The sequence below is a fragment of the Littorina saxatilis genome, linkage group LG17 (assembly GCF_037325665.1).
Source record: "Littorina saxatilis isolate snail1 linkage group LG17, US_GU_Lsax_2.0, whole genome shotgun sequence".
Taxonomy (NCBI): domain Eukaryota; kingdom Metazoa; phylum Mollusca; class Gastropoda; order Littorinimorpha; family Littorinidae; genus Littorina; species Littorina saxatilis.
The window spans coordinates 10,270,260-10,285,151 of NC_090261.1; the positions used below are offsets into that span (position 1 = coordinate 10,270,260).

At 41.7% G+C, this 14,892-nt stretch overlaps 1 protein-coding gene across 1 annotated transcript in view; it reads right to left on the reverse strand.

The window, feature by feature from the left end:
* LOC138953131 (uncharacterized) overlaps positions 1-14,892 on the reverse strand; it is a 43,140-nt gene that overhangs the window by 23,394 nt on the left and 4,854 nt on the right. The window contains exons 6-21 of the mRNA XM_070324922.1: positions 14,225-14,409; positions 12,438-13,817; positions 11,543-11,718; positions 10,272-10,677; positions 9,220-9,919; positions 8,204-8,307; positions 7,684-7,783; positions 7,159-7,274; positions 6,615-6,734; positions 5,868-6,097; positions 5,128-5,258; positions 4,544-4,629; positions 3,924-4,024; positions 3,138-3,230; positions 1,375-1,558; positions 585-874 (exon numbers count right to left, since the gene is read on the reverse strand). Coding sequence (XP_070181023.1) covers positions 585-874; positions 1,375-1,558; positions 3,138-3,230; positions 3,924-4,024; positions 4,544-4,629; positions 5,128-5,258; positions 5,868-6,097; positions 6,615-6,734; positions 7,159-7,274; positions 7,684-7,783; positions 8,204-8,307; positions 9,220-9,919; positions 10,272-10,677; positions 11,543-11,718; positions 12,438-13,817; positions 14,225-14,409 — 4,402 coding nt within the window. The remainder of the gene's footprint in view (positions 1-584; positions 875-1,374; positions 1,559-3,137; positions 3,231-3,923; positions 4,025-4,543; positions 4,630-5,127; positions 5,259-5,867; positions 6,098-6,614; positions 6,735-7,158; positions 7,275-7,683; positions 7,784-8,203; positions 8,308-9,219; positions 9,920-10,271; positions 10,678-11,542; positions 11,719-12,437; positions 13,818-14,224; positions 14,410-14,892) is intronic.

Below are 14,892 nucleotides of genomic sequence, written 5' to 3' on the forward strand. Positions count from 1 at the left end.
AATGTTAAGTGGTATATAACACATTGCACCTCCTGTGTAGCTACACTCCGCTACACTCTGTACCACATCATAGAACACTACACTGCTAAAGGCTGAACCTACATCTGATTTTATATAGTCACACACACCGACAATATCTATGCATGAAAGCAACATATGCACATACCAAGAAAGAGTCAAAGGGTGGACAGAAACAATTCGCTTAAAAACAAAGGATTACACACAAACACACAGCCAACACACACACACACACACACACACACACACACACACACACACACACACACACACACACACATGCATGCACACATGCACGCGCACACACACGCATGCACACACACACACACACACACACCACACACACATATACATGTACGCATGCACGCACACATGCATGCACACACACACGCATGCACACACACACACACACACACACACACACACACACACACACACACATATGCATGTACGCATGCACGCACACATGCACGCACACACACACGCATGCACACACACACACACACACACATACACACACACACACATATGCATGTACGCATGCACGCACGCACACACACACACACCTGATAAGAAGCTGGTCTGGCCATAGAGACACTGACATCCACATGACTTCCTGAGCTCTCCAGCAAGAAGTGATGAGGCAGAAATGCAGACAGTGAAGCAGTGTACGATTTTGAGCGATGCAAAGTTCCAACAGGGAAAAATCCGGCAGGCGGCTTGGACGATGGTACTGCTTGTGATTGTGCCTCTGACTGTATCGTTGTTACAGCAACATTTTCCATCCTAAAGACGTAGGCAAAGTCTGTGATGTACTGTGTCAGCGACACTTCTGGGGCACCTTTGGAAGCGGCATCTGTGGAGAAAAAAATTTAGGTATTAATACCTTGGTATTCTTTTTTTTTATACCCTTCTTCCAGAGTCACCAGGAGACCATCAAGGAGTGTAGCAATTTGAGTTTTTGTGTCAACCACAGCAGCACTGACTTGACACTAAAATGAAACAAATATGAAAACCATCTTCTCTGTTTACATTGTCGAGTTTCAGTTTCCATTAGTATTTAAATTCAACTAATTCCGCCCCATTCTGTTTCCCTTCTCTTTCCTTATCCAAGTGATCACAAATTTTGCAGCAAAGCTCCTATGATGCATATTCTCTTGTTTATAGTAGAACCCCCTTTTACAACCATCAACAATTTTAGAAAAGCAGGTTTTAAAACATGGGCAATCTTAAATTCGGGGGTCTTAAAAAAAGGGAGGGTAGGGGGGGGGGTCTACTGTAGTTAAGACAGCGTCAACTAAGCAACAGTTTTCAAACAGAACATTTTTAACATTAAAAAGAAGTGCAGATGTTAACCTTCGGCTGGTTTCTCCTTTTCCTCAGCCTTGTGGGTCATGGTGTCCAGCAGCTGTGCCTGGCTGACCTCAGCGTTGATGGACACGAAGTTGAGCAGGTTGTCGAACATTGTGTGCGTCTCACTGCCGCGCTTTTTGTCCGGCGTGTCCAGGCTGAGCGTTGTCAGCAACAGTGGCAGTGAAACCTGATGAATAACGTAAAAATACAGCACACAGAATGTTTTTAAAAATGAAAATCACAATTAGAGACAGAAAGAAAAAAATGAAGAAAAGAAAAGGAAGGAAGGAAGAAAGGATAGAGAGGAGGGAAACGAAGAAAGAAAACAAAGACAGAAAGAAAGAACAGAAAAAAGAAGGAAATAAAGAAAGAAAGAAAAAAAGAAAAAAAAGCAATAACAGAAGAAAGAAAAAAAGAAAAAAAAGAAAGAAAGCAATAACAGAAGAGAGAAAGAAAAGAAAGAAAGAACAGAAGAAAGAAGGAAAGAAAGAAAGCCACTGTTGGCAGAACAGGCTGATACTAATTATTGAACAGACTCTTCTGACTGCTCAGTGGACCAACTAAGGCAAGCGTCGAATCAAAGGTATTGTGTACCTTGTCGAATGTCACTAACATATTCAGCTTATTTGTTTGCAAAAAGAATGCAAAACTGTGGAGCTACTCACAAATCTTACATTGAGTTCCAAAGTTATAATTTTTCCCCAGAAAACATCATTACAATTCAGCCACAGATACATGTCATCACCAGTGTCAAATTTAGTTATCATAATGTGATGTCTTCAAATAGTTTCTATCACACACGTCAAACACTTTTGACCGAGACGTAATCTTCTTATGCGAGCTTTATCCATAGACTCGGAAATGTTAAAGTTTCTACCACAGACATACACACGCACACACACACACACGCACAGACAGACAAAGTTACGATCGCATAGGCTACACTTACGTGAGCCAAAAAGACAATACAGTGGAACCCCTGTTTTAAGACCCCCCAATTTAAGACTCCCTCTCTTTTGAGACCCTCTTTTCTCAGACTTTCTGTTCATAGTCTTTGTAAATTTACCCCCATTTTAAGACTCCCTCCTTTTTAAGACCTGATTTTCTCAGATTTATGGAGATCTTAAAAGGGGGGTTCCACTGTACCACAGACACTATCAGGGTTATGTATGTGGGACCAGTCAGGTAACTTCCAAACAATTGTACACACACATAAACAGACATTACCCAATATTGACGGACTGTGTGATGATATCTTCTGCTATGGTCTGTTGAGACAGTGATATCAAAATCGAGACCGGAGGTCGAGATTTTGATATCACTGTCGAAACAGACCAATAGCAGAAGATATCATCACACAGTCAGTCAATGTTAGATATATTGCTAATTTTCTGGACATTTTGTATTTACTGTAAAGAAATTACAAAAGTATTTGTCTCAGTTTTGGCTGTTCCATATCCCTCCCTCTGATTATTATTTCTTTTTGTTCACTCTTTTCTTGTACTTTTCAGTATTTCAAAATATCTTTTCTTTCAAAAAGTCTTTAGTCACTTGTTCAACTAAATTCTGGGATCATTACATTTTCATATATATTTGTTTGTTTATAAATTTAGGTGTTTTTGTTTTTGAAGTGGGGAAGCAAAAAAGAGGTCGTCGATATCAAAACTGATATCGACGGAAATGTCGTCGATATCACTTTTGCACTGAGCTCAGTTTTGCCCAATTGACCAATGGAAATCCACGTAACATATGAAATACCAAAATACCTTTCTCTTCTCCGTGTCCAGCCTGACTGTGTGAGAAAGGTACGACTTTGCTGCTGCGTCCAGCTGAGTACTCAGCTCACTTGGTTCCAACACCTGATGATGCAAATCATACTGAGTAATACTACAAAATGCCACAAATAATGCATGTTCTACTGTTGCACAAAATTTGGTTCAAGTCAATTTCATAGGAGTTACAGCATCTCCCTCCAAAAACAGCTGAAATATTTCAGTGTCTGAAGTGTTGAAACATGCATTCAAAGTGCAGAAGAAGAAACAAACAATACTGATTGTAACACATAATTATCTTCTTACACATAAATGGATACTATTGATCTGACCGTTCGGGGGGAGTTTCTGATGAATCTGAAGAATCTTAGGAATCCATTGTACCTTAATCTAGAGGCACACGACACGATTTCATTAAAAAAAAAAGCACCACAAGTATGGTAATTAATTAAATCAAAGTAAGTTAATGAGCTTCAGGGTGCTGCTTCTCTTTGGTGCTCGAAAAAAATGTAGCACATAGCGCCATCTGCCTCGTAACCAGTATCATGTACACAAACAAGGTAGGTAACTAAGTGGAAGTTAACCAACCCATCCCTCATTAAGAGAGCTCTTTCATTTTACAACATTTAATTAAGCTTTGAAAACACTTGCTTTCTGCAAAGTGAAAGCAGTCCTGCACGGTAGCATTATTCGCTATGCAGAATCTTAGGTATTGTCCCTGGAATTAACATATTTAACACTGCAGGCAATGCAGTGTAATGAAGAGCACCAAGCACTGACCTGGACAGGGGGAGAAGAGAGACATCCATCAGACACCACGAACAGAAGACGCGGCTCTGCCGGTGGCATGAACACTGACATTGGATCATCTGGTGCAAGTTCTGTAAATAACAATGTTATTCACAAAGTCAGACAAAGTCCCTAAACCAAGACAGTGATCTCCACTTTATTACTATAGAGTTCACAAATACCAGACATGTAAGATGACAAAGGAGTGAATTTCTCAATGACAATGAATTACTGACTACCCTACAAAACAACAGTGACTTGCTTCAGGAAGCCACAAAACTCCTGCAACCTGAACCCTTTACTGTTGAGTGAAAGAGATGAAAAACTGACTTACTCATGAAGGTCAAATCACCCTTTTAAAATAACTGACAAGGCGAGGGAAAAAAACTAATGAGCCAGAAGTAGCCAGCTTGCAGCTTGGAATGCTCACTGACAGATTAACCCCCGCAGTGGATGATACAGCAAACTTCTTCAACTAATTTTATTTAAACCAACAGTGACTATCAAAAGTATTCGGCACAAAATGCGTAAATAGGCACTCAACGTCCAATTAACTACAAGATGCATCAGCATCCATAGAAAAGCTACTTAAAATCATAAACATTCCTTACTGTTTCCTCCATTGGTGATGAGGGATTTCCACTTGTGCGACAGGTTCTGGCCATGGTGCAGCATGACGTACTTCAGGTCAAACAGGCTGCAACACCCCACATCTAGATATCTCAGTTATATCCATTGTTAAGCAATTATTATAATTATTGTGTTAAAATAAATAATGAGTAACATGATCAGTATGCGCTGAAGAAACATGATAAAAAAAACAAGCCAAACCAGGTTGTTTCTAAATGAACAAACACCTCTTCTTCTCCAGCCAACGAATATGGGTAAAAGTACAAGAGTAGGCGCACTTCATACTGCAAACTCTAGCTCATAATACAAATTACGCCTAATTACTCGTTACTGCCATAAACGTCAGTACCATATAAACACATTTCTGCCCTCTCCTTTGTAAGCATCTCTACTTCTGAACACAATCAAACAGTAAAGCCCATCCTTATTTGAGCCCTAAGTCGACTTCCCGAAGACTACGCAAAGTCTTTTTACCAAAAACTCAGTGCTAAAGCTTTGAGCGGCCAACTTCGCGAAGAATACTTCACCCAGTTAACGACAGGCTTAAAATTCACAAGTGACTTACCTGAGAACCCCCAGCTGACCGACCCTGTAGCAGAAGGCGCCCAGCTGGGTGACCATGTCCAGCAGGTGTTTGCCCTCCAGGCCACTCAGACCCCACGCCAGCCCCTCCCCTTTCCCTCCTCTCTGCCACTCCTTCAAACACATCACAAGAAGTGACGTCAGGCACAGAATACTTGATAAACTAAAGTTAAATGGAATTGCTTAATGGTAACTATTATTATCTGACACACCCATCATGATGAGCAATACCAAGTTTTAATCAACTCCAAATTTGAATTTTTAAACTTTAATAAAAGTCTCTTTTTCACAAGGTTATTGACTCTGACCCTGGATCACCCCCCCCCTCCCCCCCACATCAACCAACCCAATATCCCCTGAAATAAAGCATATCTCCTGTATAAAGTCTATCCCAAACCCGAAAGAGACATATCTGTATAAAGCATGATAACTGTACATTCCTTTCAATTTGTCTAGAATTTGTAAAATACAGTTTCTTCAATTCATTTATTTAAAGCTTCAAAATTGATAGTTAACAGTTGCGTCGCATGTGCACAATGATGGCTTCTCTAAATTCAAAACTTTTGGGCCAATAGTTCTTATTCAGAAGCTAAAGAGCCATATTTAATTGTTGCCAAAGCGGTTTGAAAAATGTGCTGAGGCAGAAGCACAACAGCCCAACATAGCACAGCTCAGCATTGAAACCGAAGTCGGATATTTGAAAAAAAAAATACAGCAACAGACCTCCACATGTGCACACTGACGGATGTTGTGCAGGTGGTAGTGGATGGTCATGAGGTTGAGGAGGTTGGTGAAGAAACACAGCCGCTTCTGCCGTGAGTCCAGCACACTCAGGTCGACCTCCTGCAGGCCTCTCAGTCTGGTCACCATGGTAACATAGTACTCACTCTGCACCAGCTGTCGCCCGCACATCTCTGTGAAGATCCCCTTGCCGTTGCACTTGATAGAAATCTCTGCAGGCGAAGCAAGAAATGTGTGTTACAGAACAGTTGGTAAATGCACAGCTGCAGGCATGAATAACAGTTCAAGTGAGGTTATGGGACATTTTTTTCAAAAAGCAAAGAAGAATACCTGTATAGGTTTTTGGTTTGTTTTTGTACACAAATCAATATATAATTAAAACGACAGCACTAAACAGTCAAATGTGGTTTTATCTATAAAATTATCATGTTATGTTAATTTTCATAAAGATAGTGTATAGATGAACCGATGCAAAAAATGTGCAAGGGAAGAAACAACACACAATGACAGGGTATTAATGAAGTGGTGCTAGTTTACCACTATGTAAACTGCAACGAGCCAATCAAATGTCTCTAGCATTAGCAATGCTTCCTTTAAGATACATCATTGTTCTCATAATAATATTGAAAGAAAATTAACAGTTGAGTACATTCTCTAGTTTGAAGGTTTTCTATAAAATTGGCAACAAATGTTTTTGATAAAAACTAAGGAGAAATGAATTGAACAAACCTTGCATTGCAGACAGAATATCTTTGAGCACTGTTCTGACCAGCACATCTGGGTCACATGTTGTTTTATCCTCGCAGCGGCCGCTGTTGTACACAGACTTGGCTCCTACTTTCTCCACACCTGCCACAAGAAGTCACAACTTTCAATATCAAATACTTCAAAAAGTACACAATAAAAACAAGCAAGAAGCACACTTTTAACTTACAAGGAAACATGGTAAGCAAAGTTTACCTAAGCTACTTAAAGGTGACCAAATCAAGGTCATCTCAATGTGAATCAAGGTCATCTAAATGTGAATCAAGGTCATCTAAATGTGAATCAAGGTCATCTTAATGTGAATCAGTCATCTAAATGTGAATCAAGGTCATCTTAATGTGAATCAGTCATCTAAATGTGAATCAAGGTCATCTTGATGTGAATCAAGGTCATCTAAATGTGAATCAAGGTCATCTTAATGTGAATCAAGGTCATCGAAATGTGAATCAAGGTCATCTTAATGTGAATCAAGGTCAAACTGATACAGAGGGTCAAGGTCAAACCTTACCCTGTATGCAAGGCGTAGGAATGGGAGGCAGGTGCTTGCTGGGTATCTGAGGACAGCAGCTCTGCACGATGATGTGCGTCAGGTTCAGACTCAGCTTGGTGGCCACTTTCTCCAGCCTGTCAAACAAAGATTTACATTTAATGTTGAACCCTCTTTTTAAGACCTTCATCAATCTCAGAAAACCAGGTCTTAAAAAGGAGGGAGTCTTAGAATAGAGGTAAATTTATGGAGGTTATGAACAGAAAATCTGAGAAAGCAGGGTCTTAAAAGGGAGGGGGTCTTAAAATCGATTTTTGTTTTAAATGGGGGTTCCACTGTATCAAGTAAAGTCAAATAAATATAAAAATCTTCAAGACTAATATAACTTAAAACCAAACGATAATTAACAAGTAAAGAGAAATCTTTTCTGAGTCAGGAAGCAAGAAGAAACTAAAATGATACTCTGACAAAGTAACACAGTCATGAAATCTGAATCTAAACATAATATTCTCAGAGTAAGTTGCAACCAAGTAAAGTTGTTCATACCTTGCTGGCAACACTCGCTTCACAAACATGAGGCGCCCAAGAATATCTACCGGCCCTTCCTGGAGGATGGAAAAGTAGTTCTTTGGCAGGATAAGCATCTCTGAAAGAACAATGGACACAGAATAAGAAATAACAATCATTTTGTCATCAGGTATACTCAACATAAAAGCTGCATAAAGCAATCCCAAAAACCATGCAAGTGGTTATGTTCAACACTGCACAACATTACACCAAAAGCTTTTAAAGCCCCCATACCCCATGTATTGTTTCCGACTTCCCCAGGTTTAAATAACTTTCTATCAGATTATCAAACACAATCAAATAATTTTACAGTACACCTGCAGCGTTTAAATGTCACCCCCCCCCCCCCCCTCATTTTGTTGTCACTGTTTGAATAAACATGACGTTGTCAAAGAACACAATCAAATTGCTCTACTGTCGAAACTGTAACCTGTAAACTTCAGCAAGTCACTAAGATTAAAATAACAATGTAGATAACACGAGAGACAAAGATAATTACCGGAAGATTTGCTCTCACACTCAGCCACAACATAGGCCAGTTCCTTGACGTGTTCGTACATGCTCAGCAGATAGTTCCTCAACATCCCTCTCTCCATCCTGCCGCTGTAACATCACATGTGTATTAATAGATTTAACTCTGTCGGGAATGTATGGGTTGTGAAAGAGTGATGACTTTTAGTGAGTCCAAATTTCCCATTTGAGATTATAGGTCAGTCACTAGCGAGGGGTGCGTCTGAAACATGTGGACAAGGAGCACTTGTTGACAGCTTGCCTCACTAAAACTAAATCCAAGAGTAATCACTCTTTCAAAACCCACACAAACCTCACAAAGTTAATTCCAGAGTTCATCCATGATCACTAGTGTAGAGATCTGTAAAGGGGTTGCAATGATCAGTTAAATCAAAAAACAAAAGAATATTCTGTTCAACATCTGTTTGATCACATCAGTTACACTTCCAGTGCTTGGTAGGGGACAAGGACTGTATACATGTGTCAGATATTGTCCTTCTGACAGCAGTTCACATCAGTTACACTTCCAGTGCTTGGTTGGGGACAAGGACTGTATGTGTCAGATATTGTCCTTCTGACAGCAGTTCACATCAGTTACACTTCCAGTGCTTGGTTGGGGACAAGGACTGTATGTGTCAGATATTGTCCTTCTGACAGCAGTTCACATCAGTTACACTTCCAGTGCTTGGTAGAGGACAAGGACTGTATGTGTCAGATATTGTCCTTCTGACAGCAGTTCACCATCCACAAAGATGTCTTACAGTTGAATGCAAAAGAAAAGAGAAATGAGAGAGAGAAATGGGAAGGAAAGGAGATAATTTTATAATCATAAACGATTCACTAGATCAAGAATATGAACATCATCACTAGGACAGAGGAAATATAGTTTCACTTGAAGAAATTCATTTTACCTCTTCTGTGTTCTCTCTTATATTTCTGTCACACACAGGCCTACAAGTTAATTGTAATGACAAATATGAATGAGACAGAGGGGCCCAAACTTACTGTATAAACAGCATGTAGAGTCCACCGAGGGGAACAAACTTCTCCATGACAGCGATCAGGTGTTTCATCCTCTGATGCAGGAGGGGCATCTCTAGCCTCCCCGGACCTTCTCTCGACAGCGATGACCCTCCGCTTCCCAGCGATGACGTGTGATGGCTTGATTCTGACGTGAACGATGAAGGGGACTGCTTGATGCCTGGAGACTTGGCAAAATGGGATTCATCGATGTTGATGGACTCCTGTCGATCCAGACGTGAACTGGCCAGCAAGGCTTGGCTGGTCTGCTCAAAAGACAGCTGCACTTCACGCACACACGTTTCGTACTGTCTGACCACCGTAGCGTTCAGTACAGATGCTCCGCTGCGGAAATGCTGTACCAGACTTCGCTGCCCAGCCGCAGAGGTGACGACAACGGAAGGAGACTGAGTACCCACTGTAAGAGCGGTACCTTTCCCTCCTCCTCCTGCTGCTGCAGAAGAGCTGGTGATGGCCGACACTTCATGCATGGCCGTCGCAGTCCAGTGATCGGAGTCTCCATGCCCCAGTTGCAGCATGCCGTCAAGCTGTTGGAAGAACCTCTGGCAGCCTTTGAGGTCAAGCCGTATGGATGAACTTCTGCCTCTTCTCTTGTCCTTGGCGGTTAGTGTTTCTTGCTTGGCGTCTGTTCCATCAACATCCTCACCATCCTTAATGGGCTTGCCTGCGAGTTGAAAAACATATAAATGTTGTGTAAGCAAGTTGGTATGGAAACATTGCTGACTCTTCCATGTCTGAATCTATGAAGCCACATGGAACCTGATTCTAAGAAGTGAATTTTGCTCAAGATGCTGTCAAAATGTGTCTGTAAATCCACCTCTTTTGCCTTATCAGTGATTTTGTACAGCAAAGAAAAGAAGGAAAAAAAGGAAAGAGTATTCTCAAAATAAATGGATGCATACAATCTTGACCAAAGAAAAAAAAGAAAAAGTGACACACACACACACACTGCCAACAACAACAAAACACACCCCAAAACATAAAAAATCTGACAGAAAACAAAACAATAAACATACCCATTTTGCCCTTAGCCTTGATTATGTTGAAGACATTGTTACAGAGTTCCCACGTCTGACACATGGTACAGGCCAAATCCAACAAAATGGCCGTCGTCATATCCAGCAAAAAAAAGCTTCCATGCACAGTCTCCTTCCCGTGTTCGTTCACCCACTGCGGTTTGGGCAATGGCGGAATGTTGGGGTTGGCCAAAAGATTGTCCACAAAGTTTGACAGAGTGGCGTTCGCAACACCTGCAGCTGCGGCACTTTTGACAGCCTCCAAGCTGAATCTGACAGAACCTGATGAGGTGCGAGTTTCTCTTGTCGTGACGTTCAGAGTGCTGATGGATTTTGCTGTGGTGGTAAACGCCTCCGTGAAAGCAGCCTCTGACGCTTCTCGCGTCTTTTCGCTGATCTTCAGAAGCTGTTAAAAACAAAAAAATAAAGAGAGAAAATGAAAGAGAGAGAAAGAGAGAGAGAGAGAGAGATTGAGAGAGAATTGAATTGAAATTTAATTCAAGAGAGAGAGAGAGAGAGAGAGAGAGAGAGAGAGAGAGAGAGAGAGAGAGAGAGAGAGAGAGAGAGAGAGAGAGAGAGCGAGAGATACATGTATTATGAGAGAGAATTGAATTGAATTGAAATTTAATTCGAGAGAGAGAGAGAGAGAGAGAGAGAGAGAGAGAGAGAGAGAGAGAGAGAGAGAGATACATGTATTATGAGAGAGAATTGAATTGAATTGAATTGAAATTGAATTCGAGAGAGAGAGAGAGAGAGAGAGAGAGAGAGAGAGAGAGAGAGAGAGAGAGAGAGAGAGAGAGAGAGAGAGATACATGTATTATGAGAGAGAATTGAATTGAAATTGAATTCGAGAGAGAGAGAGAGAGAGAGAGAGAGAGAGAGAGAGAGAGAGAGAGAGAGAGAGAGAGAGAGAGAGAGAGAGTAAATCAGACCGAGTAATCATCAGATTTAATACTAACATATTCTGCTGTTGGGTTAATGTAAAGTTTCAAACAGTAGTTTCCTTTAAATGACAGCCACCCTTGTAGCTTGTGGTGGCCTCACATTAAGAAAAATTACAACTTGTGGTGGCCTTAAACCAAGTACAGTTGAACCCCCCATTTAAGACCTCTAAAAATCTGAAAAAACACGTCTTAAAATGGGGGTAAATTTACAGAGGTTATGAACAGAAAGTCTGAGAGAAAACAAGGTGTTAAGAAAGGAGGGAGTTTTAAATTGGGGGGTCTTAAAAGGGGGGTTCCACTGTATTACATTATTGACTACAAACACACCTTGATGACTTGAGCAGCCTGAGCGAAGTTGCCCCTGGTGAGACACATGGTGAGCAGTGAGTCTGGCGGCGATAGCATGCGAGCGATGACAGACTGCTGGGAAGGGTGTTGAGGGTTGATGCCCGCCGTTCCGATGCTGCTCAGTGAGCGTCTGCCGCTCTGGCTTCTCACTGCCTCTGAAAGCAAAACATAGGATCATTATTTACATAGTTCTTCACTATAAATCTCAAAATGACCTTTCTTTCTTTCTTTATTTGGTGTTTAACGTCGTTTTCAACCACGAAGGTTATATCGCGACGGGGAAAGAGGGGGAGATGGGATAGAGCCACTTGTTAATTGTTTCTTGTTCACAAAAGCACTAATCAAAAAATTGCTCCAGGGGCTTGCAACGTAGTACAATATATTACCTTACTGGGAGAATGCAAGTTTCCAGTACAAAGGACTTAACATTTCTTACATACTGCTTGACTAAAATCTTTACAAACATTGATCAAAATGACCTCCATATCATATGATCAAATCTGTTGTTATACAGTAGAACCGCCCTTTAAAGATCTAAGATTTAAGTATTTCTCCTTGTTAAGACCATGATATTTTTGATTTTCTGTTCATAACTTCTGTAAATTTACCTCCATCATAAGACTCCCGCTTTTTTTAGACCAGCCTTTTCAGATTTCTTGAAACAACAGTTCCTCTGTTCTGCTGAACAATGCACACCAGTACACATGAAAATACCCATACTTTTATTGCGCTCCTGATTGTGTAGCTATCACAATGCTTAAAATTTTTCCAACTCTGTCATGACATGTATCAGAAAAATAGTTTCTATTAACAAAGAAACAAACAACGCAGATAACCAAAAAACATACAGCACTGGGGAGAGTGCATATTGTACCTGCAGACTGCGGTCTGTTTGGAGTCATCCACTCGTCAGCGATGCAAGCCACGTAGCTATCATCATCTGTGACGACCACCACCTCCTCCAACACACGCCCCGGTTGCCGTGGTATCATCTCATGCGCCACCAACTGGAACCGCCACTGTGCTTCGTGTATGTGCTGCGTCAACTGTGCGATGCGTTTCTGCATTGCCTCTGCACTGATGCTGGAACTCACAGTACGTGACAGCAGTTTCTCTAAAGCTGGGTTGAAGTCTGCATCGTTTGATTTCAGACTGGATTTTTCTGGAGAGCGAGGTGAACTTCTATCGCCACCTTCTGGTATGCTACTGACAGCAGTCCTACCACTTTGCCTTGACGGAGAGTGAGTGGATCCTGAACTCTGCTTGCCCCTTTCCTGCACCCGCCCTTGCATTTTGAACTTCACAGCATTAAGGTCGACCAGCGCATCTTTCAGCATGGCCAAAACGTCCCTCACCACATAGTCGTTGGCTAGAAACCCACAAGAGTAATCTGGATGAGTAGAAGAGCGAATATTGTCGGACGAATCCTGATGTCTGGATCGAGAGAGTCTTGGATGTGAGCTTCTCTCCCTTTTCTGCTCGTGAAAAGGAGTGTCGTACTCTATACTACCCGAGCGTTGCATTTTCTCTTCGGAAGCCAACGAACCAATTGCTGAATCCGTCTGCTGAAAAACAGACGATGCAGACCCATCATCTTTCAAACTGTTGCCAAATTTCTCAGAGTCACCCTCGTCTTCAGAAACGGTTGACATGTTGAGGAACTCCAAGCTGTCGGTTTTGCTTTCTCCCTCAAGTTCATAATCGCTTTCACCTTCTAGCGTCAAGGCGCCCTCCAGGATGTCGTTGTGACGGCAGAAGAGCAAGGAGAAAATGTTTTCCACAATCTCCACCCTGTAGGCCAGTGGATACAGATGCTGGAGGTGTTCCCTGGCTTGCTGAATCTTTTGCCACACACACCGCTGATAAAGCTCCTCGAAACTGGCCTCTGGTTCTTCAACGGATGCTGGTTGCAGTAACAAAAAATGTCTGTCACCTAAAGACTTGTCTGATCTCTCTCCACTGGGCGTGCTCGACTCATCCCCTTCGCTTGAGCTAACATTGGCGATGGTATCTATGGACACCGCTGCTGAATATTTCTTTGGTTTGAGAACCTTTTTCACTCTGATGGGGTTCATGAGGTCAAGGTCGGAGTTCTCGTAGCAGAAGACGATAGAGTCCATGACGTTTTTGACGGCACAGTAACTCCTGTAGATGCAGATGTCTAGTTCTTGTTCTGCACTGATGGGTTCTTTGGTTCCAGGGGACTGGCTGTCATCGTGAAAGTGGACGCTCTTCTGTTTTTTCTTCTCTCCATCTGAATGGCAACAAACAAAGATTAGCAACTAGAAATTAAACTGACAAATTACTTGAAGAGTTTTCTTTTTGTAAAGAGAATGAGTACTAATGATCTTGTATTTACCTACAGAGTTTATGATTTGATTTCATCAGAAAAAAAGCACCTTTAAAAGATTATTTGTGAAGCCTCCAAGCACTCTTCACTTTCACTTGAAAGCAAATGCTCTTTGAAGAGGAACTGTTAGAATCACTGTGAAAAGAAAAATCACTGTGAGAAGTACATGTAGCATACAACACTGGAAGAAAGAGATTATGTTTGTATGAAGAGTCCTCATGCGTTTATTCCATTTGCTTTGTAAACATCTACATTAGCAAGTGCATCTACAGTAATACACACAAAACACCACAAAAGTCTGATTTTTATACCTCCACTGCCTCTGGCCACATTCTGCAGGAGACGAAGAACTTCCTGTGAGTCGAGTGCAGCCAGCTGCGTGGACCGATGAAGCACAAAGAGAACAGAGTGAGTCTCCAGACCGTGAAGCAACTTGGTGGCCCTCTCCCCGTATGTTGGCTGTGAGGTGGCAGACTCTGAGCTCTCCAGTAATGGTCTGACACATACATCGAGATGACATAGATAAAGTAAGCATTCCTCCACTGACTACAAAACTAGGAGGGCCATCAACATGTTGGTTCGCAACAGCCAGCCTGAAGTATGAAGGATATGAAACAAGTAAAAGTGGAGGCTTATTTTCAGTCATGAAAATGAAAAGGCTATCTTGCACTAAAGACTGGGTGAAAGGCACCCTCCCTTAGTCTACTAGTCATCTTTCTCAAACATACAATGATGCAATTCTTCTTCTGCGTTCGTGGGCTGAAACTCCCACGTACACTCGTGTTTTTTGCACGAGTGGAATTTTACGCGTATGACCGTTTTTACCCCGCCATTAAGGCAGCCATACGCCGCTTTCGGAGGAAGCATGCTGGATATTTTCGTGTTTCTATAACCCACCGAACTCTGACATGGATTTTCCGTGCGCACTTGGTCTTGTGCTTGCGTGTACACACGAAGGGGGATAAGCCACTAGCAGGTC